A 25,690-nucleotide genomic window follows, 5' to 3' on the forward strand; every position below is an offset into this window, starting at 1 on the left:
CGTTGTGACAAGGAGATAAACAAACGAGACAAGATTAAACATGAAACTGAGTTATGTGAATACAGAAAGATTACTGCTCACGACTTTGGTGAGATTTGAGAAATGTTTCAACTAAGTTTTGTTCATGTTGACAAAGTGAAAATGCAGATGAATGAAATAAATGGGAAAATGGATCAAAAGTTTATTGATGTGTGTGGTGAAGGCATGGATAGCAGGTTGAAAATTATTCAACCGACAGCGTATAAAAAGCAAAGCACGTGTCCGCATTGTACTTATGTTTTAAAATATTGTTTATGTCTTTTGTAGATCTGCTTCATTGCACTTTTTCTTTTATCTTTTGTTTTTACTTTGCTTTAGATAAATATATTAAAATATAAAACTAGGCGTTGTTATTCTTCGCTTTTAACTTCCGTGTTTATCAAACGTCGACGCAGAATTTCAACGTATTTTCTATCTTCAACTTGTTGCGATAAACAAATAATTTCGTCTACTCTTGGCTTAATTTTGATCCTGAATTATATGAGAAAACGTATGAAATGGCTTGTCGTCCTAATAATTACGATTCATATGGATATGATGAATCAAGATTTGAAAGCCCTGTCAACGATGATTTTTATTGTCCAATATGTCTTAATGTCATAAAAGATGCCAGAATGTGCCACAATGAACACATATTTTGTCGTAGATGTATTGAAGAACATCTAAGAGTTAATGCACAAAGATGTCCTCAATGTCAAGATAATTTGATTGTAGCTACACTTCTTCCAGCGCGTGTTATAAATAATATGATTTTAAAGTTAAAGATCAACTGCGACTTCGCTAGTCATGGTTGTCCGGAATTTATCAACGTTGAAGATCTTGAACGACATGTTGAAAATTGTGGCTTTGCTCCAGTGTTGTGTTCTAATGTAGGTTGTGGTCTGAAGATAAACAAACGAGACAAGATTAAACATGAATTTGTGTTATGCGAATTCAGAAAGATTCCTTCTCACGACTTTGAAGAGATTAGAGAAATCTTTCAACGAAGTTTTGATCAAGTGAAAATGCAGATGATTAAAATAAATGAAAAAATGGATCACGATAGAACTGAAAAAAATAGAAAAATTAATGATGTATCTTGTCAGTCTACGAAAGAAAGAATGGAATTAAAGAAAGAAATGATGGAATCAAGGAAAGAAATAAAAGATGTTCAACAAAACCTTTCTACAATTACCAAAGAAATGAAAGAAATGAAAGCTGTGATGTTTCAAATGTTGGAAAAGATGAATAAAAATGAACATGTTCAAACATTGACATCATCAGTTGAAATGTTGATGAACTCAATAAAAGGTGATATTTTGGCTGCTGGAGGTTCCTTATGTGGTTCCTCAGAAAGTGTTGAAATATTTTCATGGAAGGAGAAGAAATGGTTTGAGATTGCATCAATGGAAAATATGCGTATCGATGCTTCATCATTTGTTTATAAGGATAATTTATTTGTTGTTGGAGGATATGACTGTAAGTCAATGGAGACATTGAATATAAAAAAGTTTCCTTTGACATGGAAGACGTTTCCCACAGAGCTTCCTTATGGATGTCAGAATCATCAAACTGTTGTTTGTAAACAACAAATCTTTCTCATTGGAGGATATGATTATAATAATAATACAAGATTGGATCTAATCAGTCAAATACAGATTACAGGTACAACATCTTATGTTTTGAAATAGTTGTGTCATATGCCTGAACCACGTTGTTACCATGGAGCTGTTGTTGTTGATGATAAAATTCTTATTTTTGGAGGAGAGGGAGAAGATGGCAATGTTTTGTCCAGTGTTTTGGAGTTTGATCCAAGGACTCTTACATTTAAGGAAATGCCTCCATTACCTCATCCATTGATTGAAATGGCAACAGTTCAATGGAGAGATCAAGTTGTTCTTCTTGGAGGTTGTGATGATGGAAGAAAACATTTGAACAGTTTTATCATGTATGACTGTAATACAGGAAAGATTACCGTCTTATCATCCATGTTGGAAAAGAGGTCCGGGTGTTGTGCAACTATAACTGGTGATACAATTGTTGTCGTGGGAGGTCTGAATGATAAAGGTAAAGAAATTAAATCAGTGGAGTGTTTTATAATGGGAAGTAGTTCTTCATGGACATATCTTCCTTCAATGAATGAACCACGATACGGAGCCATTGCTGAAGTTTTAGCCTTTGAACAAAAGTATTTATAAGCACAGAATTATTCTCTAAATAATCAGAACATTATAACTCAGTAAAATTTGTTTAAATTAAAGCTAAACACTACTTAAAATTGAATATGTAAACTTACAATGTTCATATAACCTTTGATTATTATAATAAATTACTGGAGAAATAAATGGTTTTAGTATTTTACTAATGACAGAGACAAAAAGAAAACTTTTGCTTTAGTACTTGTTCAGAATCTTCAAACTTACAACTGTGTATGAGTTTGACCAGTGGTGTTGTCGATCATAGAGATTATAAATAATACTAGATGTGGCATCGTAATATAATCAGTGAATATAATCTATAGTCAAAAATACGGCACACATTTTTGGAGGGCAAAATCGATTCCCTGATGTTACGATACAATGGCCAACTATGATTTTTTGACTTTTTTTTTATTATACGCAAATACAATAGTTAATATTGTCACAATCGATTTTTTGAACAATTTTTTTCTTTTCATCGTAATTTTGGATACCTAATAAGGATACGAAATTGGAGCTCCGAGTCAAAGATCTTGGTATTTAAAACAAATTGCTAAATTCTTTTTTCACGAATTTCAGCGTGTTTCGCACATTAAAAACTTGTTTGTCTAAATTCCATAGCGCTAAAAAATAAAAAAATTTACCTTAAACTTTACCAGGGCGCATGCGTGCTTATGAATTTGATCGTCAATAAGCGCAAGCAGGCATGCGCAATGTTACGTTTTGCTACGATACGCTACGATGCGTGGCTAGTGGAAAACTGGCTTAACAATGTGAGATTGTGAGATGTCAATGGACATTATGCATGCATATTTTACGTCATATTACATTTTGTTTCAGATAAGCGTCCGTGACGAACACAAGCAGCACATAGCTTCAATAAGTTCTATCTTTTACCGTTTTACATTTGCTATTCAAACAATGACAAAGTGACTGTATTCTGAAGTTGTTATCTCAAGTGTAGAAGGGTCGAGTAGGGATATGCAAAACTATCCGAGATTATCTGACATATCAAAGGCAAAATCAATTCTGAGTTCGATTCCAAATTGGATATTGAGTTTATTTACGATTTGAATTTCGATTTACGATTTGAATTTCGATTTACGATTTGAATTTCGATTTACGATTTGAATTTCGATTCCAAGCTGGAATCTTTGGCTCGGTAAATAGAATATATCGTAATTTTAGATGGTAATTTAATTTTTTAGCCAATTGCAGTTGAGAACCTTTTTTAAAATAATGGCGTATGCGCCAAACTGAGGCATCCAGCATGGAGACAGAAAAATTTTACAAACAATTTAAAAAGTTCACGCATATTTATCGGGATTTTTGTGGTCTTTTTTCAAAGCTAGGTATGGATTAATGAAGAAAAATTATCCTATTTTTGGTGATATAATTATTATTTGGATTTCTTGTTTGTTTTTTACGTATTAATACTTTATGTAAAGGCATGTTTTCGTAAATGCGATGATAGTTGCCTACATTTGGTAAATATATAATATATATATAATCAATTATACAAATTGTCAAAATATAAGACCTTTACGACCATATATACGTGGAAGTCACGCGAGACAACGCGCGTGACAAACATTGCACATAAATCATGGAATATATTTAGGACTATTTACATAAATCGATTGCATGAAAAAAATGAAAAAACGAAAACAGATTCTTTCTGGGCCGCCTATGTCGAAACTCGAAAGCAGTTGGCAAAAGTATATTTGTTTACATTCATCCGGGACCTAAATTTTCCCCTAGCTCCGCGTCCCCACGATCTTCGGTCTCGGGCTTGCACTGATCTGCTCTCAAGTTCTCCCAAAGATCTCCTCGTTTTGCATAAGCCTGTGTAAACACAGTAAACATCTTTTATTTCTTAAATGTCATGAATGATCACTCAATTTTAGTATCTTACTGTATTACGTTGTTTATGCCTCATATCTATTCAGAATCAAGACGTTTAAAATCAAACAGAAACTTACAGAAGTTCCGAAAGGTTCTACTTTATTGTGATTGTGCGCTCCCCTTCATTACGTAAAAATCCCCCCGGAATTGTTAACAGACGAACAAAAAATCGAGATTCCACCAGTATATAGGTCGCGTTGGGGAAATGGGTCAAGTCATGTCAAGAATAGTGTTTTGCCTCGCACAGGCAGCAACAAGGAAAAATTGTGTGTCATGATTTAACATTCAGTTCCGTCTTGTATTAGTTTGTCAATCGATCGTCCTCGATTCTTGCTGAATTTGTTTCTTCTCGAAAATATCTTGCTGTGGCATGCTAGCTGCAATTTCAAAGCACAAATGTGTAAAAAACGACAATAAATCAATTTTTTCAATTTTTTTCAACGTTTTTCCACTGCCAAGAAGCAAAGCAAACATCGGCCGCCGAAAAAAACACACATTTCATGGGAAAGCTTGACAAATTTAGATGTATTTTTAGCTTCAGCCAGTCATGGGACAAAACTATAGAAGTTATCGTTCCAGATGTATTTTAATTAAATGTCTCAATCACTGTCAAAGTGATGAGTATCCCCATGTTTTGCGTATCCCAGTACTTAAATCATGAAGGTTTTAAGCGTCCCCAGCAAATATGGCTCCTGTGTTTTAAGTATCCTTACCCGACCACCCAACGTTCACAAATCACTAGTGATAAAGGTTTCCCTATATTTGTTCAATTACTTCGTTGGTTTCAAAGGTTTCCCTACAGTGGATTTCCCTTGACCTAGAGGGAACAACAATAGACATTTTTTACACGTCATACAACATTGAGTAAAACTGAGTAATATCCCCATACATAAATCACAAAACCCCTAGTGATTTAAGTACGGGGATACCCATATCACGGGTTTACTAATATCACTATCACCAAGGTTACCTCAGTATGAGCCCGCGAGTTAGCGGTTTCATATGGCGGTATTCATTAATTTATCTGGTTTGCTGCTTTCGCTCTTTTTGACGTTCTTAAAAGGAGAAAGAGAATAGGAACACATTACCCATTACTACTCACATTTTTTCCTTCGATTCTCAATTTCCTTGCAACTTTCATCCGCGACTTTCTTTAAAAAGTGATTCCAAATTTGGATTCCGAAGAACCCTTTAAAAAAAGAAAGTTGATTAAGTGATTACATTTTTAAATATGTAATATGTATGGTTTAGTTCAGGGAGGACGATTTAAGACAACAGGGCACTTCTTACCGTATTAAGTGCACAATAAGCAATATCAGTCTGGAACAATTCTCACAAAAAGTTCACTCCATTTTCTACAGTTGCCGAAATTTTATCAACTTGCTTTTGACCAGAGTATAGGTGCCATCGTTTGATATACGGGTCGTATTGCTTTTGTGTACTTTCTCTTCAAGACTGCAGGACCAATTTGGCAGCAAGGCCTGAAAGTCCACGTTCATGGAGAATTCCCCCCCCAGATTTGACATAGCAGTAGAACCAGCTTTGGATATAGTGGATGAACCAAGCTTGGTTGGCTGGGTTGAGTCAAAAAACGCTTTGCCACTGGCAGCTGAATTGGCTCCTGGAGTAACATTCTCATCACTTTGGGCCACCAAGACTGAGTCGGCCAGTTCGGAATCACTAGCAGTCCTGTTGCCTTCTCTTTTTGAATTTTTTTAAACTTTTGGAAAGATACTAAAAGGTGCAAATGCAAAAAATGAATACTTGAATTATCGTTGAGCCTTGAGGTAAATAGATCAATATCACCTGTAAACTGAGCACACTGTATTGCCTGTGACAGGATAGCAGAGTCAAGGGCTCACTCACTGGAGCCTGAGGCCCTACGCGACCCTTTATCAGCAAGGGTATTTGTTATCCCGGGAATATGCGAAGCGGAAAGCCATACCCTATTATTTTAAAAGAAATATAAGTAAAGCTAGATGTTGATATATGAATACACAGCACTATTCTCCTGTAAAACATAAAGTTGATTATGAGTGAATGCGTCTGAATATATTGTAACCTAGGAACCTTTTAAATTAGCCCATTTTTACGTTGGTAAAACTGCATTTGATTTGTCACAGTTCTACGTTACTGCTCACTACGAAGGAATATTAACTACATCACCATATATCCTTCGAGAAAAAGTCTATAACCTCTCCGGAGACATGGGATCTTTTTCAACTTCATTTTAGCAATTTTGGACTGGGACGAGTCATTAACTACTTCACTACGTGATTTTTCTAGCTATAAACACAGACAAAAACAGCATGAGTAATCTGAGGTTCACTGAGGGTTATTAAGGAACAAATAGTCAATCTCGCACATTTCAACCGAAAATTCACGCAAATGATCAGTCACTTTAAGTAGTATGTATTATGTTAAACGTTTAAGGTGTTACATTCAGCAGTGTATTCGTGTGCCCTCATTTTAGCGTGCTAAATGATCTATCACCTGAAGATACAATATGTCCCTCGCCTAAGTGTTCTAAATGTCTCTCGTATTATTGTATTAAATGATCCTTAGGAGTTTTCTTTGAGACTTTGAAATGTTCTCTTACTGTAATGCATTAAATGCTCACTACAATATACTAAACGATTCTTCACCTCAGTGTTATCAGTGTTTCATCATAGTTTATAGTTCATATCACTGTTCCAACCTAAAGCATTCTGTAGAAATTTGGTGAGAACAGAGTCCCTATATGCTACCAAAATAGTTGCATCGGCAAAGGCAGATATGACATTGTTTTAACATACGATATATATTTGCTAACATACGGTACGCGTATGATACAAAAAACATACGCGTATCATACGAGAACGATACGCGTATAATACGAGAACGATACGCGTATCATAGGAGAACGATATGCCTATGATACGAGAACGATACGCCTATGATACGAAAACGATACGCCTATGATACGAGAACGATACGCCTATGATACGAGAACGATACGCGTATGATACGAGAACGATACGCGTATGATACAAGAACGATACGCTTGTGATACGAGAATGATACGCGTCTGATACGAGAATGATACGCGTATGATACGAGAACATACGTGTATGATACGAGAAAGATACATGTATGATACGAAAAGGATACGCGTATGATACAAGAACATACGTGTATGATAAGAAAAGGATACGCTTATGACACGAAAACGATACGCGTATGATACGAGAAAGATACGCGTATGACACGAAAACGATACGCGTATGATACGAGAAAGATACGCGTATGATACGAGAACGATACGCGTATGATACGAGAACGATACGCGTATGATACGAGAACGATACGCGTATGATACGAGAACGATACGCGTATGATACGAGAACGATACGCGTATGATACGAGAGCGATACACGTATAGGGGACGGGGCGGGTGGCTGAATGGTTAATTGCGTGAGTTGCAAGCCAGACGGCGCGGGTTCAATCCCGGCTCGTGGCACATCTGGCAATGTGTCTGTAAACCTAGCCCGGGTTGACCACAGCCATGTGAGGGAAATTTGGTAGAGGAAACTATGTCCTCGGATGGACTGTATCTGCATCTGCAATGTTGCAGCCTTGTCACAATGTGTGTCACGCTGATATCAGCGTTGTAGTTGCGTGAAAGGTACGAGTGATTGTAGTCTGGTCAGCTGCCTTCACTATAATTTAAGTAACCAGGATGTTCCACTTCGTGGAACCCTCATATGTCGAAATCGACGGAGTCCATTATTATAATTATATTATATAAGAACGATACGCGTATGACAAGAAAAGGATGAGCGTATGATACGAAAATGATACATGTATGATACGAGAATGATACGCGTATGATACAAGAACGATACGCTTATGACACGAAAACGATACGCGTATGATACGAGAAAGATACGCGTATGATACGAGAACGATACGCGCATCATATCAGAACGATATGCGTATGATACAAGAACGATACGCGTATGATGCGAGAACGATACGCGTATCATATCAGAACGATATGCGTATGATACAAGAACGATATGCGTATGATGCAAGAACGATACGCGTATGATGCGAGAACGATACGCGTATCATATGAGAATGATACATGTATGATACGAGAATGATACATGTATGATACGAGAATGATACATGTATGATACGAGAACAATACATGTATGATACGAGAATGATACATGTATGATACGACAATGATACATGTATGATACGAGAATGATACATGTATGATACGATAATGATACATGTATGATACGAGAACAATACATGTATGATACGAGAATGATACATGTATGATACGAGAATGATACATGTATGATACGAGAGCGATACATGTATGATACGAGAATGATACATGTATGATACGAGAAAGATACATGTATGATACGATAATGATACATGTATGATACGAGAACGATACATGTATGATACGAGAATGATACGCGTATGATACGAGAACGATAAATTCATTTTGCAACATTAAATATTAAATTTAGTGTAGCTCACTATTTTTTTCTGCATTGTACCTGTAACCATCCTTATATTGCAATTTCCTTATGATACTCTTCTTACATTTTGTATATGGTGCAAACCATTCCCATCCTAAGTAGGTCTTGTCTGGTGTTAGACTGTAAGAAATACTTGTGCATTCCTTCTTATTGGTGTTAAAACTAAGTCAATTGGCATAGGCCATAGCTAGAGAACTAAATTGGGAGAGGGGAGGTTTGTTTTTTCATATATTTATTTGAGCTTGACTGATTTCTTTAGAAAGCCAAATCATTTTCAAAAGAAATCAGTCTGACGCTACTGAATATAAGAATAAACACACCTCCCCCCCATTTATTGTTTTAGCTATGGCTCTGCAATTGGCTACTAAACAACTATGTTTATGAAGGGCATAACATCTTCTAACAAATGCACTGAACAAAGTTTGATATACAGGTTTTTATTTTTCTAAATCTAGAGAATGTAGTTTGTAAAGAGTTTGACAGGCTAAAGGATAGTTATAGAAGATGCATTAAAAAGCGAGAGTTGGCGACACGATCAGGGAGTGGGGCAAGTAAGAAATTGCCAACTTGTGAATATTTCGTTGAGTTGTCCTTTTTGCGTGATGTGATGACTGGACGAAAAACTGAAACCAACATCCCACTTGAAATTGCCGAGAATCCTGATGTGCTCTCCACCGATGAGGATAGACCATTTACATCATTTTCACCAATCACTGTGGACAATTCCCATGCAAAACTAGAAATTTCAGACTCAAAACCACTTCAAAAGACTCGGAAAAGGCTATCAGATCAGATTGACGATCTTTTGGCCTTTAGCCTTGCCAATGATATAGCATATGCTAAAAATGGTGATTCAAAAAAGGCAACTAACCCAGAAGACCAGGACATTCTTTTCTGTTCCAGTTTGGTTACTACCTTTAGGAATTTGACTGGAAAGAAAAACAAATTGGCTAAGATCAAAGTATTGCGAGTTCTTGCTGAGTTTGAAGATGATGATGAAATGTAACAGAATGTTTTTTCCATAAACTTTTTCAAGAAATTTATTGTTACAAATAACTTTACGTTTGCTTGCGTTAACTACCACGTTATGTTATAAAAACAGTGACAAAACTAATAAATGATTCTTTGATTTAGTTAATCGTCGTTTTGAAAACAATCAACTGTAGCATGTACTGCGTTCCACTGCCAGCGTACTTGTCCTTTTGGGACATGAAGTAGTTTTTAAAATCTTCTCTAACAAGCTTTGCATCACGAGAGTAGTTGTTTGACCCAGCGTTGCTAACATCTCTTAAACCCTTATCTGATTGTGTCACTTTTCTCCATTCTCCAAGCTCTCTTCCGTTTTCTGTGTCGTTGTCCACGAAACCAGCTGGACAGTATTTTGTGCTGTGCGAAAAAGACCTTCCAGCCATAAGATAATTGTGCAGAGCGATTACTGCTTTTGTAACTTGAATAACCATTTCAACTCTGGCGTGAATTGGTCGACGAAATACCCGAAATCGTGCTGCTACAATTCCAAACGCATTTTCAATTACCCTCCTCGCTCGAGACAACCGATAATTGAATACCCGCTCAGATATTCCCAGAGCTTCGCAAGGGTACGGTTTCATGATATTTTGCTGTAACTGAAACGCCTCATCTGCCACTATGACAAATGGATAGCATTTTTGAGTGGAAGGGAATGCCTCGGGCCTAGGGATGCCTAAACTGTTTTTCTTAATTGATTCACCCATTGTACTGTAAGATAAAAAGCACCACCGTCACTTTTCCGTCCTGAGTCACCAATATCAACCAATGTGAACTGGTAGTTTGCATTGCAAATAGCCATTAAAACAATAGAATGGGTTTTCTTATAATTAAAGAACATCGATCCAGAGTTAGCTGGTGCCTGCATCACGACGTGTTTTCCATCAAGCGCACCAATGCAGTGTGGAAAATTCCATTTAATTTCAAACCCCTGTGCTATGCACTTCCACTCTGCCTCATTGCTTGGACATTTCATGAATACCAATGACAGTACTTTCCACAGTGCTTCACATGTTGAAAAGATGATTCGTCCAACAGTGGTTGGGCTCATTCGAAAGTTCATCCCTATGGTTGTTTGAGAATCTCCTATAGTTAGATACCTGAGTGTTACAAAACGTCGCTCACTAGACTCTATACATTCCCGAGTTAAGCAAGACTTCTATATCTCTGGAGCAATCATAGTCAAAAGTTCTTCATATTGAACAGGAGTCATACGAAAATATTTGAAAAAAAATTCTTCATCAAATAAACGTAAATCTTGGACTAATAAATAGAATTCTCCTTTAGTTTTGCGTTCTTGAAATATTTTTTGTACCCATACTGACTTTTTTTTTTATTTCCTTTAGTCATCCTTCTTTTTAACAAGAAAAGAAGAAGTGTGTTTTTACTGACAACCGCCATGTTATGATTATAATCAGAATTCGCGCCATGCTTCGTTTCTGTACGGTTCGTCAAAACCGCCAAAGTGGAGAATGTAACACGTATATGCATACGATACGCTACGGTACGGTCGAAGTGGAGATCGGCCTTATGATACGAGAACGATACGCGTATGATACGAGAACGATACATGTATGATACGAGAATGATACATGTATGATACGAGAATGATACATGTATGATACGAGTATGATACATGTATGATACGAGAATGATACATGTATGATACGAGAATGATACATGTATGATACATGTGTGATACATGTATGATACGAGAGCGATACGCGTAAGATACGAGAACGATACGCATATGATACGAGAACGATACATGTATGCTACGAGAATGATACGCGTATGATACGAGAACGATACGCACATGATACGAGAACGATACGCGTATCATATAAATACGAGAGCGGTACTGTAGATATGATTATCTACTGTCTTAATCTTAAATATGCTAAGCAAAATTTATTTTCTTTTACCTTGATTTGACAAATATCGAAACGTCGGTAATGAGCTGTTGGCATGACGACAATCAATATAATCAGACGCTTTCCATCCAAATTTGTCGTTGATCTCATTCTTCAAAGAATCTTCATCATTTTTTCTCTCCTTTACTACAGTCACATACAAACGTGGTTCTGGGTTGAATGTTATCCCGCAAAATCCATTTATCCAAGAAAATCTACAAAACAATAATTCCTTATTTAGAACATACATCACGTAGGAAAAGACATTTATTTTCGGTAAACTGTGTGATTTTTACTAAAATATAGCGTAGTATAACAATTGAAATTTCATATTCGCATAGTTTAAAAGCAAAAAATATTTAATAAAAAAACGTTTTTCAAATAATTAAACTCGCGTCAGTCATTGCTTTGAATCATAAGTGCGAGAAATGGTTGAATTCATTCTATATTTTACAGAAAACGTTTGTCGTGCCTAATTACGTAGCTATACTTCACGACTTTTTAAATGTAAATACAACTTATATTGAATGTATCTTATGCTTGGATAAGAAACCTTTGTAAACATTTTTAAAAATTATTTTACCAGTCTTGAGTAGATTTTTACTGACTGTTTTAATTTTTCAGTGACGTCTTTGCGAATACGGTAATAGTCGTCAAGAAATCCTCTGGTGAAATTGGGATCAAAATCATCTTCATCAGAATTTTCATCATCAGAATATATTTTGGACATATCGTTATCACTCAACATTTCAGGAACATCTGAAAGACAAAATTGTTATTAAAACACAATTTATACGCCTGTGATAACATCTGTGAATGGTGCAGTAGCCTCCGCCTGAAAAAACAAACTTGCCTCAGAAAAAATTATATTTTGTACGTAAATATACTTATTTCTGTGATATTGTCCCACTACCATAGTTTTGCCATTATCATGCAAAAACAACGACTTTACATTTTTTAACCATTTTATTAAAGAACTTATAAACTTAAGCAAAGCAAGAAAATCACATTCTTCTTATAACTTATTCTTACAATTAAAACCGAGTTTTTACCAATTACATTACAAATTATCTTGAAGTAATTAAATGCACCTGTAACTCTGTGTACATATCTAACAGGATGGTTGTAGCTACATGTCATTCTAACTGATTATGATTTGAAAAAAAGCAAAATAAAATGATAGCAGTATTGTATCTTGTATAAGAAATACCTTCTTTTGTCTTTATAACACCAGCTAAAGATGTGATGCATTCAACATCAGGAGCTTCACATGACAGCAATTCTACAACTAATATTTTAAAAAGTTTCAGTAAGACAAGCTTCATAGAACAAGATGCTGGCTTAGGGCGTGCACTTTGCTCAAGTGATTAAACCATTTCAGTATTTGTATGGCCTTATCTAAACATGGGGGAGTATCGATGTTGCAAAATTGAGCCAGGTGATTTTTACGCTTTTGTTATGATGAGCAACATTCCTAATTGGTCAATCAAGCCATCTAAACAAATGAAAACCATTTAGTAGTAGTTTTATAAGATAAAAAAACAGAGGATAGTGTTGCAAGTATTATCTCAATAAGGGGAAGTATGAAACCTAAATTCATATAAATAACATTCCTAAATTATCCTAAATCCATGAATATGTAAAGTTTTGTCAATAACAGAAGCAAAATATTGGCGAAACGTCTTCCTGTAATACCTATATGTTGCATAATGTATCAAGCATAATCTTTTGTGCATATATATTTTGTATTATTTCTAAAATGATGGCTTGTATCATTGAATGATTACAGATTTACATTTTATCTCTCCTTACAGTGGCCATATAGCAGAATAATGATGCAGTGATATTTGGCAGCTCGTCACTTAAAAGGGGAAAACATTTTTTGCTTTAAAAATCAATATTCATTCATGATGATACTTGTTCTAAATATATACAAATGTAGTCTTCCTTTTATGCACATTAAAACCAGTGATAGTAAATTGAAAAGCTAGCCATAATAAATAATGCAAGTCTACATGCTGTCCATGATCTTTCATCAAAGAGAATACCTCCTCATGGTGATATGAGAAGTTGTGGATCTTACAAACATTCCTGTTTTAAGACTGAACGTTTTAAAAATGTCTTTTTAAAAATAAGTATGAATTGAAGTAAGTAAGTAGATATCAGTTTAAATTGTTTTATTGGTAGTATGAATTAAGGAATAGATATGTAACATTGTTTGTATAAACATATGTACTTATAGTATTAGTTATATGGTTTTTTATTAGTTAGAACCTTTGTAATTCAACCATATCTGTTACAAAAAAGAGTTCACGTTTAATAAATACAAATATAAATTCAAATTCAAGTCCAATTATTGATGTCTATACCATCAAAGCTTTTTTTCACATGTTATTTAATGTTTTGTCTGTAGACATAACCATACTGATAAGAACTTCATTCTACATATTTTACTGTAAAAATCGTTAATGTTTACGTGCAAAAAGTTTCAAACAAAATTAGTAAAGCATGGAAAGCTTTTCCTCCAATTTGTTCCAAACCGAAAGCACAATTTGATACATCAAATTTCTACGTTAAATGAAAACATAAAAACTGAGAGATTTGCTGGAATTTCCAAAAGAAATAAAAGATGAAGAATTCTTCATCCAATATAGCCAATATAGACTGTTTCATATGCAATTTCTCGCGAATTTCTGTGCGAGTGTTTTGATCATTTATTTAGGTTTTTTATCCCTAATCGCAACAGAAATACAAAAGTAGGTTTTAGCATAACATAGATGAAAAGAAATGCAATTACATACCTGATTTCAAAACGAATAACCTGAGCAAAATATGAAATATTCCACACAAAATTGCTTAGCAATGGCAAAGTCTAAGAAATTAGTAAATTGAAATTATAATTGGTAACGTTCAGCCTGATAATTATTAAATTCATCTTGTTTGTCCCCTGTTAGAATAATTATAATTTTATTTTTTTTGTCTTTGTTTTCATAAATGTGAATACAAAACTAGGGGTTGTTAATCTCTGCCTTTAACTTCCGTGTTTATCAAATGTCGACTGCAAATTTTAACATATTCTCTATCTTCAACTTGCAGTGATAAACGAATAATTTTGTCAAATCTTTGATTAATTTTAACACTGAATTATATGTAAAGATATATGAAATGGCTTGTCGTCCTAAAGATTATGAAAGTGGATAGGAAGAGTCAAGATTTAAGAATACTGTTGTTGAAACTTTTTACTGTTCAATTTGCCTGAACGTCGTTAAAGATGCCAGAATGTGTCAACATATCGAACACATTTTTTGTCGTTATTGAATTGAAGAACATCTACGAGTTAATGCACAAAGATGTCCTCAATGTCAAGATAATTTGACTGTACCTACACTTCTTCCAGCAAGTCTTATAAATAACTTGATTTCTAAGTTAAAGATCATTTGCAACCACACAAATCATGGTTGTCCTGAATTTATAAACGTTGATGATCTTGAAAGACAAGATTAAATATAAAACTGAATTATGTGAGTACAGAAAGATTGTTGCTCACGACTTTGGTGAGATTAGAGAATTGTTTCAACTAAGTTTTGTTCATGTTGACAAAGTGAAAATGCAGATGAATGAAATAAATGGGAAAATGGATCAAAAGTTTATTGATGTGTGTGGTGAAGGCATAGATAGCAAGTAGAAAATTATTCAACTGACAGCGTATGAAAAGCAAAGCACGTGTGCGCATTGTACATATGTTTTAAAATATTGTTTATGTCTTTTGTAGATCTGCTTCATTGCACTATTTTCTTTTATCTTTTGTTTTTACTTTGCTTTACATAAATATGTTAAAATATAAAACTAGGCGTTGTTATTCTTCGCTTTTAACTTCCGTGTTTATCAAACGTCGAATGAGAATTTCAACGTATTTTCTATCTTCAACTTGTTGCGATAAACAAATAATTTCGTCTACTCTTGGCTTAATTTTGATCCTGAATTATATGGGAAAACGTATGAAATGGCTTGTCGTCCTAATAATTACGATTCATATGGATATGATGAATCAAGATTTGAAAGCCCTGTCAACGATAATTTTTATTGTCTAATTTGTCTCAATGTCATAAAAGATGCCAGAATGTGCCATAATGAACACATCTTTTGTCGTAAATGTATCGAAGAACATCTGCGAGTTATTGCACAAAGATGTCCTCAATGTCAAGATAATTTGACACTAGCTACACTTCTTCCAGCGCGTGTTATAAATAATATGATTTCAAAGTTAAAGATCAACTGCCACTTCGCAAGTCGTGGTTGTCCAGAGTTTATCAACGTTGAAGATCTTGAAAGACATGTTGAAAATTGTGGTTTTGCTCCAGTGTTGTGTTCTAATGAACGTTGTGACAAGGAGATAAACAAACGAGACAAGATTGAACATGAAACTGAGTTATGTGAATACAGAAGGATTCCTTCTCACAACTTTCAAGAGATTAGAGAAATGTTTCAAAAAAGTTCTGATCAAATGAAAGTGCAGATGGTTAAAATAAATGAAAAAATGGATCAAAATAGAAATGAAATAAATAAAAAAATTAATGATGTATCTGGTCAGTCTACGAAAGAAATAATGGAATTAAAGAAAGAAATGATGGAATCAAGGAAAGAAATAAAAGATGTTCAACAAAACCTTTCTACAATGACCAAAGAAATGAAAGAAATGAAAGCAATGTTGTTTCAATTGTCGGAAAAGATGAATATAAGTGAACAACATGTTAAAAGATCAACATCATCAGTTGAAATGGTGATAAACTCAGTAAAAGGTGATATTTTGGTTGCTGGAGGTTACCCATATGATTCCTTAAAAAGTGTTGAAATATTTTCATGGAAGGAGAAGAAATGGTTTAAGACTGCATCAATGGAAAATGAACACAGGTGGGCTTCATCATTTATTTATGATGATAATTTATTTGTTGTTGGAGGTAATGACAGTAAGTCAATAGAGACATTGAATATAAAACAGTTACCTTTGACATGGAGAAAATTTCCAACAAAGCTTCCTTATGGATGTTGGCTTCATCAAACTGTTGTTTATAAACAACAAATCTTTCTCATTGGAGGATATGATTATGATAAACGTTCAACATTGGATCAAATTAGTGAAGTACAGATTACAGGTACAACATCTTATGTTTTGAAAGAGTTGTGTCATATGCCTGAACCACGGGATGGCCATGGAGCTGTTGTTGTTGATGATAAAGTTCTTATTTTTGGAGGAGTGGGAAAAGATGGCAGAGTGTTGTCCAGTGTTTTGGAATTTGATCCAAGGACACTTACATTTAAGGAAATGCCTCCATTACCTCATCCATGGACTGTAATGGCAACAGTTCAATGGAGAGATCAAGTTGTTCTTCTTGGAGGTTATGATAGAGAAGAAAGTTTGAACAGTGTTATCATGTATGACTATAAAACAGGAAAGATTCAAGTCTTACCATCCATGTTAGAAAAGAGATCCGGGTGTTGTGCAGTTATAACAGGTGATACAATTGTTGTCATGGGAGGTGTGAATGATAAAGATGAAGTTCTTAAATCAGTGGAGTGTTTTAAAATGGGAAGTAGTTCTTCATGGACATATCTTCCTTCAATGAATGAACCACGATATGCAGCCATTGCTGAAATTTTACCTTTTGGACAAAAGTATTTATAAGCACAGAATTATTCTCTAAATAATCCAAACATTATAACTCAGTAAAATTTGTTTATATTAAAGCTAAACACTACTTAAAATTGAATATGTAAACTTACAATGTTCATATAACCTTTGATTATTATAATAAATTACTGGAGAAATAAATGGTTTTAGTATTTTACTAATGACAGAGACAAAAAGAAAATTTATTGCTTTAGTATTTGTTCAGAATCTTCTAACTTACAACTGTGTATGAGTTTGACCAGTGGTGTTGTCGATCATAGAGATTATAAATAAAACTAGAGGTGGCATCGTAATATAATCAGTGAATATAATCTATACTCCAAAATACGGCACACATTTTGGTGGGGCAAAAGCGATTGCCTGATGTTATGATACAGGGGTCAACTATGATTTTTTGACTTCTTTGTTTTTATTATACGCAAATACAATAGTAAATATTGTCACAATCGCCTTCTAGAACAATTTTTTTCTTTTCATCGTAATTTTAGAGGATATCTAATAAGGATACGAAATTGGAGCTCCGAGTCAAAGATCTGGCTATTTAAAACAAATTGCCAAATTCTTTTTTCACAATTTGCAACGTGTTTGTCACATTAAAAATTTGTCTAAATTCCATAGCGCTAAAAAATAAAAAAATTTACCTTTGAAACAAACAACATCTTTTTGCGTTGCTTCCGTCAAGCAATCCACTCCTCCTCTTTTGATTCACAGGTCTTCAACTGCTTTTTATTTTAACTTTTCATTTATTTTAAAACCAAGAAATGCAATGCAGCACTGCCGTGGTCTTAGAATTGATTATTTATATCTTAGCAATTGGTAAATAATTATTGCAAAATATGAGTCGATCTTTAGCAATGCTAACTCTTTTATCGCGCCCCCCAACTTCATTATAAAGCTTGTATTCCACTAGTCACCTATCGTAACTTATCGTAGCAAAACGTAACAAGGCGCATGCGTGCTTATGATATTGATGGTCAATAGGCGCAATAAGTGATATAATTATTATTTGGAATTGTTGTTTGTTTTTTACGTATTATTACTTTATGTAAAGGCATGTTTTCGTAACTGCGATGATAGTTGCCTAACATTTGATAAATATATAATATATATAATCAATTATACAAAGTTTGCGGTGCACGGTCTGTTACGATGGAATGGTGAGAGTTATCGTTTGTTTAAACTATTTAAAAGTGATTTTTTGGGCCACCTATGTTGAGGGTTGCAAACCTTGTCAAAATATAAGACCTTTAAGACCATATATACGTGGAAGTCACGCGAGATAACGCGCGTGACAAACATTGCACATGAATCATGGAATATATTTAGGACTATTTACATAAATCGATTGCATGAAAAAAATGAAAAAACGCAAACAGATTCTTTCTGGGCCACCTACGTCGAAACTCGAAAGCAGTTGGCAAAAATATATTTGTTTACATTCATCCGGGACCTGAATTTTTTCCCAGCTTCGCGTCTTGACGATCTTCGGTCTCGGGCTTGCATTGATCTGCTCTCGAGTTCTCCCAAAGGTCTCCTCGGTTTGCATAAGCCTGTGTAAACACAGTAAACATCTTTTATTTCTAAAATGTCATGAGTGATCACTCAATTTTAGTATCTTACTGTATTACGTTGTTTATGCCTCATATCTATTCAGATTCCATACGTTTAAAATCAAACAGAAACTTACAGAAGTTCCGAAACTGGTTTCAAAGGTTTCCCTACAGTGGATTTCCCTTGACCTAGAGGGAACAACAATGGACATTTTTTACACGTCATACAACATTGAGTAAAACTGAGTAATATCCCCATACTTAAATCACAAAACCCCTAGTGATTTAGGTACGGGAATACCCAAATCACGGGTTTACTTATATCACTATCACCAAGGTTACCTCAGTATGAGCCCGCGAACTAGCGGTTTCATATGATAGTATTCATCATTTTATCTGGTTTGCTGTTTTCGCTCTTTTTGACGTTCCTAAAAAGAGAAAGAGAATAGGAACACTTACGGATGATTCGTGCATTTATTGAAATAAGCACACATTACCCATTACTACTCACATTTTTTCCTTCCATTCTCAATTTCCTTGCAACTTCCAACCGCGACTTTCTTCAAAAAATGATTCCGAATTTGGATTCCGAAGAACCCTTTTATAAAAGAAAGTTGATTAAGTGATTACATTTTAAAATATGTAATATGTATGGTTTAATTCAGGGAGGACGATATAATACAACAGGGCACTTCTTGCCGTATTAAGTGCACTACAACCAATACCAGTCTGGAACAATTCTGACAAAAATTCACTCCATTTTCTACAGTTGCGGAAATCGTATGAACTTGCTTTTCACCAGAGTATAGGTGCCATCGTTTGATATACGGGTCGTATTGCTTTTGTGTACTTTCTCTTCAAGACTGCAGGACCAATTTGGCAGCCCGGCCTAAAAGTCCACCGTTATGGAGAATCCCCCCCCCCCGAGATTTGACATAGCAGTAGAACCAGCTTTGGATATAGTGGATGAACCAAGCTTGGTTGGCTGGGTTGAGTCAAAAAACGCTTTGCCACTGGCAGCTGAATTGGCTCCTGGAGTAACATTCTCATAACTTTGGGCCACCAAGACTGAGTCGGCCAATTCGGAATCATTAGCAGTCCTGTTGTCTTGTCTTTTTTAATTTTTTCTAAACTTCTGGAAGGATACTAAAAGGTGGAAGTGCATAAAATGAATTCTTTGACCACAATATAATGAATTCATTAATGGCACAAGCTTCCGGATCTGGATTAAAAACCACAAAAGACGTGAATTTATAGTTGAGCCTTGAGGTAAATAGATCAATATCAGGTGTAAACTGAGCACACTGTATTGCCTGTGACAGGAAATCAGAGTCAAGGGCTACTCACTGGAGCCTGAGGCCCTACGCGACCCTTTATCAGCAAGGGTAATTGTTATCCCGGGAATATGCGAAGCGGAAAGCTATACCTTATTATTTACACACCAATCCCATACTGATTTACAAGCGATATTGCATTCTCTAGCGTGACTTTTACCCATATGATTCAAGGTAGCTACAGCTGTGGTATTATGATTATACTCATGAATGTGATTACCTTTCACCACATTGCAAAATGCTTTTAGTGTCATAACACCACTGCTAATATTTCCAGATACTTTATATGAAAGGAAGATTCTGTAGGAGTTCACTAGCCCCCTGTGCTAGTGTCTTTCAACACTCCACCCCAACCAGTAATTGAGGCATCAGTTTGTATAACCGTAATAGTGAGCTTTAGCAAAGACTACGAGTACGACTACGAGTACGATTTACGTCATTTTGGCGCAAAAACATTGTTGCGACAACAAAAACACGTAGCCGTCATCAATCTGAGTACGATGTTTTTAAAAAATTCGTAGTCGCGACTACGATGTCTTTTTAAGCAACGAATGCAGGTATATTTCTTCATTCTGTAAGAAATTAGTTTACAGTACTATTTTCGAGCATCCAGGCTTTAATTTAGAACCTTTTTTTAAGCGCTGGATGTACATTAAAAAGGAAAATATGACCTGCAAAACTTTCATGTATTTCGTACGCAAAGTGAAAGGTAAACAAACAATAAAATACAAATATATCGTACATAAAACTTAAAATAGTGAAGATTTTTCTGTCTAAAGAGTGCAGTAATCAAGCAAAATCAGTATTACCGATTCGTAGCTACTTCGCAAACTTCGACGTTTTACAAAATAAAAATGCTCGTTCTGTTGTTTACAACTAAAACAAAATTTTGACGAAGCGACAACGACAACAAACTTCCTCGTGCCATTCTTTTACACGGTCAAACTTCGTACTCGTTGTCGTAGTCGTACTCTTGCCAAAGCTCCCTATTATACGTGCTATGGGATATTACATTAAATGTATTGGGGATAGAAGCCACCCACCATTGTACATCATCAATACTAGAATGGGATAAGGTCATAAAAGTATTAAAATTCCCCTTAGTTTCCCAAAGAGAATTATTTTTATCCATGTCAATGCTGCGGTAATGAAGAGAACCAAACATGACAGCAGAAAAACTTGCTGTCATCATGTCAACAAGTGATGCAACCTCACGTGAGGTTTTCTAGGTTTAGAAAGCACTACTCGGCAGCACTGAATTAAACCTTCTGTTCTATCTGGAGTTAAATAGACTTTCATATCCACTGAGTCTAATATGAACCCAAGGTATGTAAACCTTTACGTTGGTAACTGGACTGATTTTTCCGGGTGAGGAATAAAACCTAGCCAGTGAAAAATACTCAAAGTACATTTTACATTTGCAACACAGTCTACATAATCATCCCCTTGCAAATACGAGTCATCTATGTACCCTGATGACTCATGACCTTGTTGTCTTAAAGGAGAGTAGACAGGTTTAAGGAATTTAGTAAACATTCGAAGGCAACATGCAAGCCCATTTGGAAAGCAAACAAATTTGTATAATTCTCCTTGCCAACGAAACTTGAGGTACTTTTGGTGATCTGGGGAGATAGGTACCGAGTAATAGGCACCTTATAAATCAACTGAAGCCATATAACAATGTGGTTTCATCAAGCTAATGGCAGATTGCAAAGTATCCATTTTGAAATGATGGTAAGTGAAATAACTTTAGGTTAAGAATCATACGATACGATCCATCTTTCTTAGAAGTAAGGGAGATGGGTGAAATAAGCACCCTAGACTCAGAAATAGAAGGGACAATAACATGTTTAGCAAGTAGAATGTTGATTTCCAAATTGATGCGAATTCTATCATTGCAGCTAAATAGTTGCTTTTCAGGCGATTTTGTTTGCACAGGGGGTGAGGAGAATTCTATATGTGCTTCTGACACCATGTCTAAATTAAATTCATCTGAGGTTAGCAATTTCCATTTCTCCACATTCCATTTTTTTAAACTTTTGGAAAGATACTAAAAGGTGGAAATGCATAAAATGAATACTTTGACCACGATATATCGAATTTATTGGCATAAGCTTTCGGATCTGGTTTAAAAGCCACAAAAGACTTGAATTTATAGTTGAGCCTTGAGGCAAATAGATCAATATCACGTGTAAACTGAGCACACTGTATTGTCTGTGACAGGATAGCAGACTCAAGGGCCCACTCACTGGAGCCTGAGGCCCTACGCGACCCTTTATCAGCAAGGGTATTTGTTATCCCGGGAATATGCAAAGCGGAAAGCCATACCTTATTATTTAGACACCAATCCCATACTGGTGGACAATAACACGTTTAGCAAATAGAATGTTGATTTCCAAATTGAGAAGAATTCTATCATTGCAGGTAAATAATTGCTCTCTAGGCGATTTTGTTTGCACAGGGGGTGAGGAGAATTCTATATGTGCTTCTGACACCATGTCTAAAATAAATTCATCTTAGGTTAGCAATTTACATTTCTACACATAAGAAGCCAGTCTACCGGCCTTAAATTCCGTAACTTTAAGTCAGAAAAATTTTAAAAGAGCTGGTATAAAGGAGGCAAAATCCTGTACCTGTAATGTACGTAAGGTTTTGACCATATCTTGTGTACTCCAGGTTTGGTCTTTTTCCATTGTCTCTCGAATTGGGCTCCATGGCCTTACCTGCTCCATGGGGAACGGTCCGACTTCCCACGTCTTTCCCTCAAAAAAGAACTTTGGTCACTTTTGGATGGATGTTTCCAAGACTCTTTGCTTTTAATAGGCTGTCCTGAAGACCGTGATGAGGCCATTGCTTTCCAATCTTATTGGATGCTTTGATGTTGTTAATTTGAGCCTGGAACTCTTCCCCAAATAGAAACTCAGTGACTGGTACCTGTGGTGAGCAAATAGATGCTAATTCCTTATTTAAACAAGGTCTTATAGCTTGTCTTCGATGCATAGACAATTGATGGGTAGCATGACCAAGCAATGCCAAAGCATCAGTATTTATTGTTAGCAGTTTACCTGTATTCAAATTAGCTGTAACCGAATTGGGTTTGAGCAACGACTCAGCTGAATGTGCGAGGGCTGTGCTTGCTTGTTGATCACGCGCACTCTCACGTGACTCCTTAGCGAGCAATAACCAATGATGAAGAAGAATCCTGTGGAGACTAGATCATCACGCCTCTTGATACAACACTTTAACATTTCAATACAATAATACAAATGTTATGGTCATCAGGTCATATGGGGATTGCTATGTTACAGAGATACTTGGAAAAGCAGCCATTGACTAAAGATTTGTATTGTCAAATAGATAACAGACGCTTTCTGAGCTCGTAAAATTGAAGTTGTAGTCGGCATCTCCAGCTGGTAGGGAGAGTCGACGAAGAAGAGCCAAAACTATCAACAAAAAATTTGTATACACGAAAAATCTACAATGTTTAACCAGTAGAAAATTATGGAAAAAAGTTTCTAGAAAAGGACAAGGAACTAAGGGATGATCGAATAGGAGAAAAAGTAGGAATGAGTTCCTCAAGGGGAGTGGGACAGGGGGTGCATACCTCTCCTAGCAAATGCTGAAAGAGACGCAAGAGGGTGCTGATTTGCTTTAAGTAAGCAATCATGGATTCAAAGATAGATGCGGAATGAAAAAATGGTTCGGTTTCCAAGTTGCTGTGCTAGATAACACAGTGAATGACAGTTGTAAGTGGATACGTACGAAAACTTTACCTCGGAAATAGTTCTCTTGATAAGTAACACCGCACTGACACAGTGTTCCGTTAGAAACAATAAGTAAAGACCATTATAGTAAAGGATTTCTGTTGCAAGAAAAGGCAGTGAAATTATTCATCGTTAGAAACACAATCAAAAGACTTAATCTATCAACTTAATAAGTTTTTACTACGAAATGTTTCCCCTTCAAAGCAAATGAAGATGTCGTGATGAGCGAATCCGGTTTAGTGTAAAGGCTTTCTTTAGTGCATAGTTATAAAATATCTTACACAATAACTTTTTTTCCATTACCTTTAGTAAGTCTCCGTCTGGTCAAGTGAATGAACTATTCCACTTCACAACATACGTCAATCTGTCAAAGTTGGTTTCTCTCCAAGTTTTTGTCGGTGCTCAAGCAGTAAATAATTTGAGGAAAATGAGGTAAAATTATTTTGCAAATCTTCAACTGAATTATGTGATAGATGATCAAGTATTGGCGTTGATGGGTTATTTAAACTGGTACAAAAAAGCTTTAAATTAAGCTTTTCGACAGTATTGAAAAAACATCATAACTCCTGGATAGCCATTGTAATGTGTGGACTTCGAAAATGCATTTGATTGTCAAATATGTAAGAAATTCAATGTCATATTAAAGTTTATAAATTTTGTGTTCAAGTTATGACAAGAAAATTTAAGTTTATGTTATTCAAAGATCATTTTTAAGAATTTTCGTTTCCATCATGCTTACATTGCGTGCGAAGACTGGGCTCTACTGGCATAAAAATTTCCACAGACGTAGACTTTCAATTTTTTCGTTCAATGGCACAGTACAGGAAATATACAGTAGGTCCAGTTCGCTGTGCAACTGTCTGTTTATTTAATAAGATTACTGGCTGTCGTTAGTTATTTCATAATTCCTATTGTGTCATTATGGTAATCACATTCGTAATAATATATGCGCGACATGAAAAAATTCAATGTAATGGCTGTACTGTATATTTAGTACACTGTCTCAATGGTTGAACATAATAAAAGGCCTGAGATCCATTGGCCAAATTTGATTTTTTACCCTACTAAAAAAAACACGTATCTTCTTCGGTTCGCTACATATCACTTCATGTTTCCTTTTTACATAAAGCTACTTTTCTTTCATTTCCTAGGTTCTACCTGGTAGTTACTATATGATACCAAATTATAATTTATATAAGCTCGTTTGTATAATTGTACTTTGATTATCTCTTTTTAAAATATGCAATTTACAAATAATACAATTTTATCTTAGTAATACCGTTGAACTAAAATACATGCAACTCTGCCAGCAGCAAGAAATATTTGTCGTTAACAATGTGTGAAACACTGTTAACGATAAATATTTGCTCACTCAAGAAAGAACGCTCACAACCAAGAAAGAATAACACGTAAACGTTTAAACATGCTCGCTAAATTAAACGAGCAAAATTGTACGTAAAAGATTTTTTACGAAGACATTGAACATTTGTTTGGCTGACAGTATAACAAGAAAAACACATCGAACATATCAAATAAAGTAAATGGTTTGAACCCATCAGTATCGTTACATGTTTGTAGATGTAGAACCAGATAACAAATACGGCTAACCTGACGTTTACTCCTCATTTGACTCTGAAGATTACTATCGCTAAGTTTGTTGAAACGTCAGTCAATAACAAAAAAACAGTCCTTCTCAGGACTATACTAACCTGGACGATCTACATCTACAAACATGGAACATATCAAATG

General features: G+C 35.3%; 1 protein-coding gene and 1 long non-coding RNA gene across 3 annotated transcripts; one reads left to right on the forward strand and one right to left on the reverse strand.

The window, feature by feature from the left end:
* Positions 1-3,513: 3,513 nt before the first annotated feature.
* LOC124437467 lies at positions 3,514-23,670 on the reverse strand. Of its 2 annotated transcripts, XR_006945703.1 has the most exons (14): positions 23,243-23,670; positions 22,811-23,111; positions 22,506-22,677; positions 19,355-19,989; positions 19,186-19,271; positions 18,981-19,032; positions 17,935-18,843; positions 12,815-12,892; positions 12,188-12,363; positions 11,617-11,819; positions 5,928-6,067; positions 5,412-5,855; positions 5,224-5,310; positions 3,514-4,938 (listed from the first exon to the last, which is right to left on the reverse strand). It is a non-coding gene; the product is annotated as an uncharacterized LOC124437467 (long non-coding RNA). The 2 variants fall into 2 exon arrangements; XR_006945704.1 differs by lacking the exons at positions 17,935-18,843; positions 18,981-19,032; positions 19,186-19,271; ... (2 more) ...; positions 22,811-23,111; positions 23,243-23,670 and adding an exon at positions 14,406-14,466 and having other exon boundaries at positions 3,514-5,310.
* Positions 14,683-17,434, forward strand: LOC124437446 (spermatocyte protein spe-26-like). Its single transcript, XM_046987421.1, has one exon. It carries the CDS (start codon positions 15,608-15,610, stop codon positions 17,285-17,287), a length of 1,680 nt encoding a protein of 559 aa, XP_046843377.1. The 5' UTR covers positions 14,683-15,607; the 3' UTR covers positions 17,288-17,434.
* Positions 23,671-25,690: the final 2,020 nt, after the last annotated feature.

The sequence above is a fragment of the Xenia sp. Carnegie-2017 genome, unplaced genomic scaffold, assembly GCF_021976095.1.
Source record: "Xenia sp. Carnegie-2017 unplaced genomic scaffold, XeniaSp_v1 HiC_scaffold_16, whole genome shotgun sequence".
Taxonomy (NCBI): Eukaryota; Metazoa; Cnidaria; class Anthozoa; order Malacalcyonacea; family Xeniidae; genus Xenia; species Xenia sp. Carnegie-2017.

Coding starts and splice junctions, on each gene's coding strand:
- LOC124437446 (XM_046987421.1), top strand. CDS start 15,608: ATGGCTTGTCGTCCTAATAATTACGATTCATATGGATATGATGAATCA.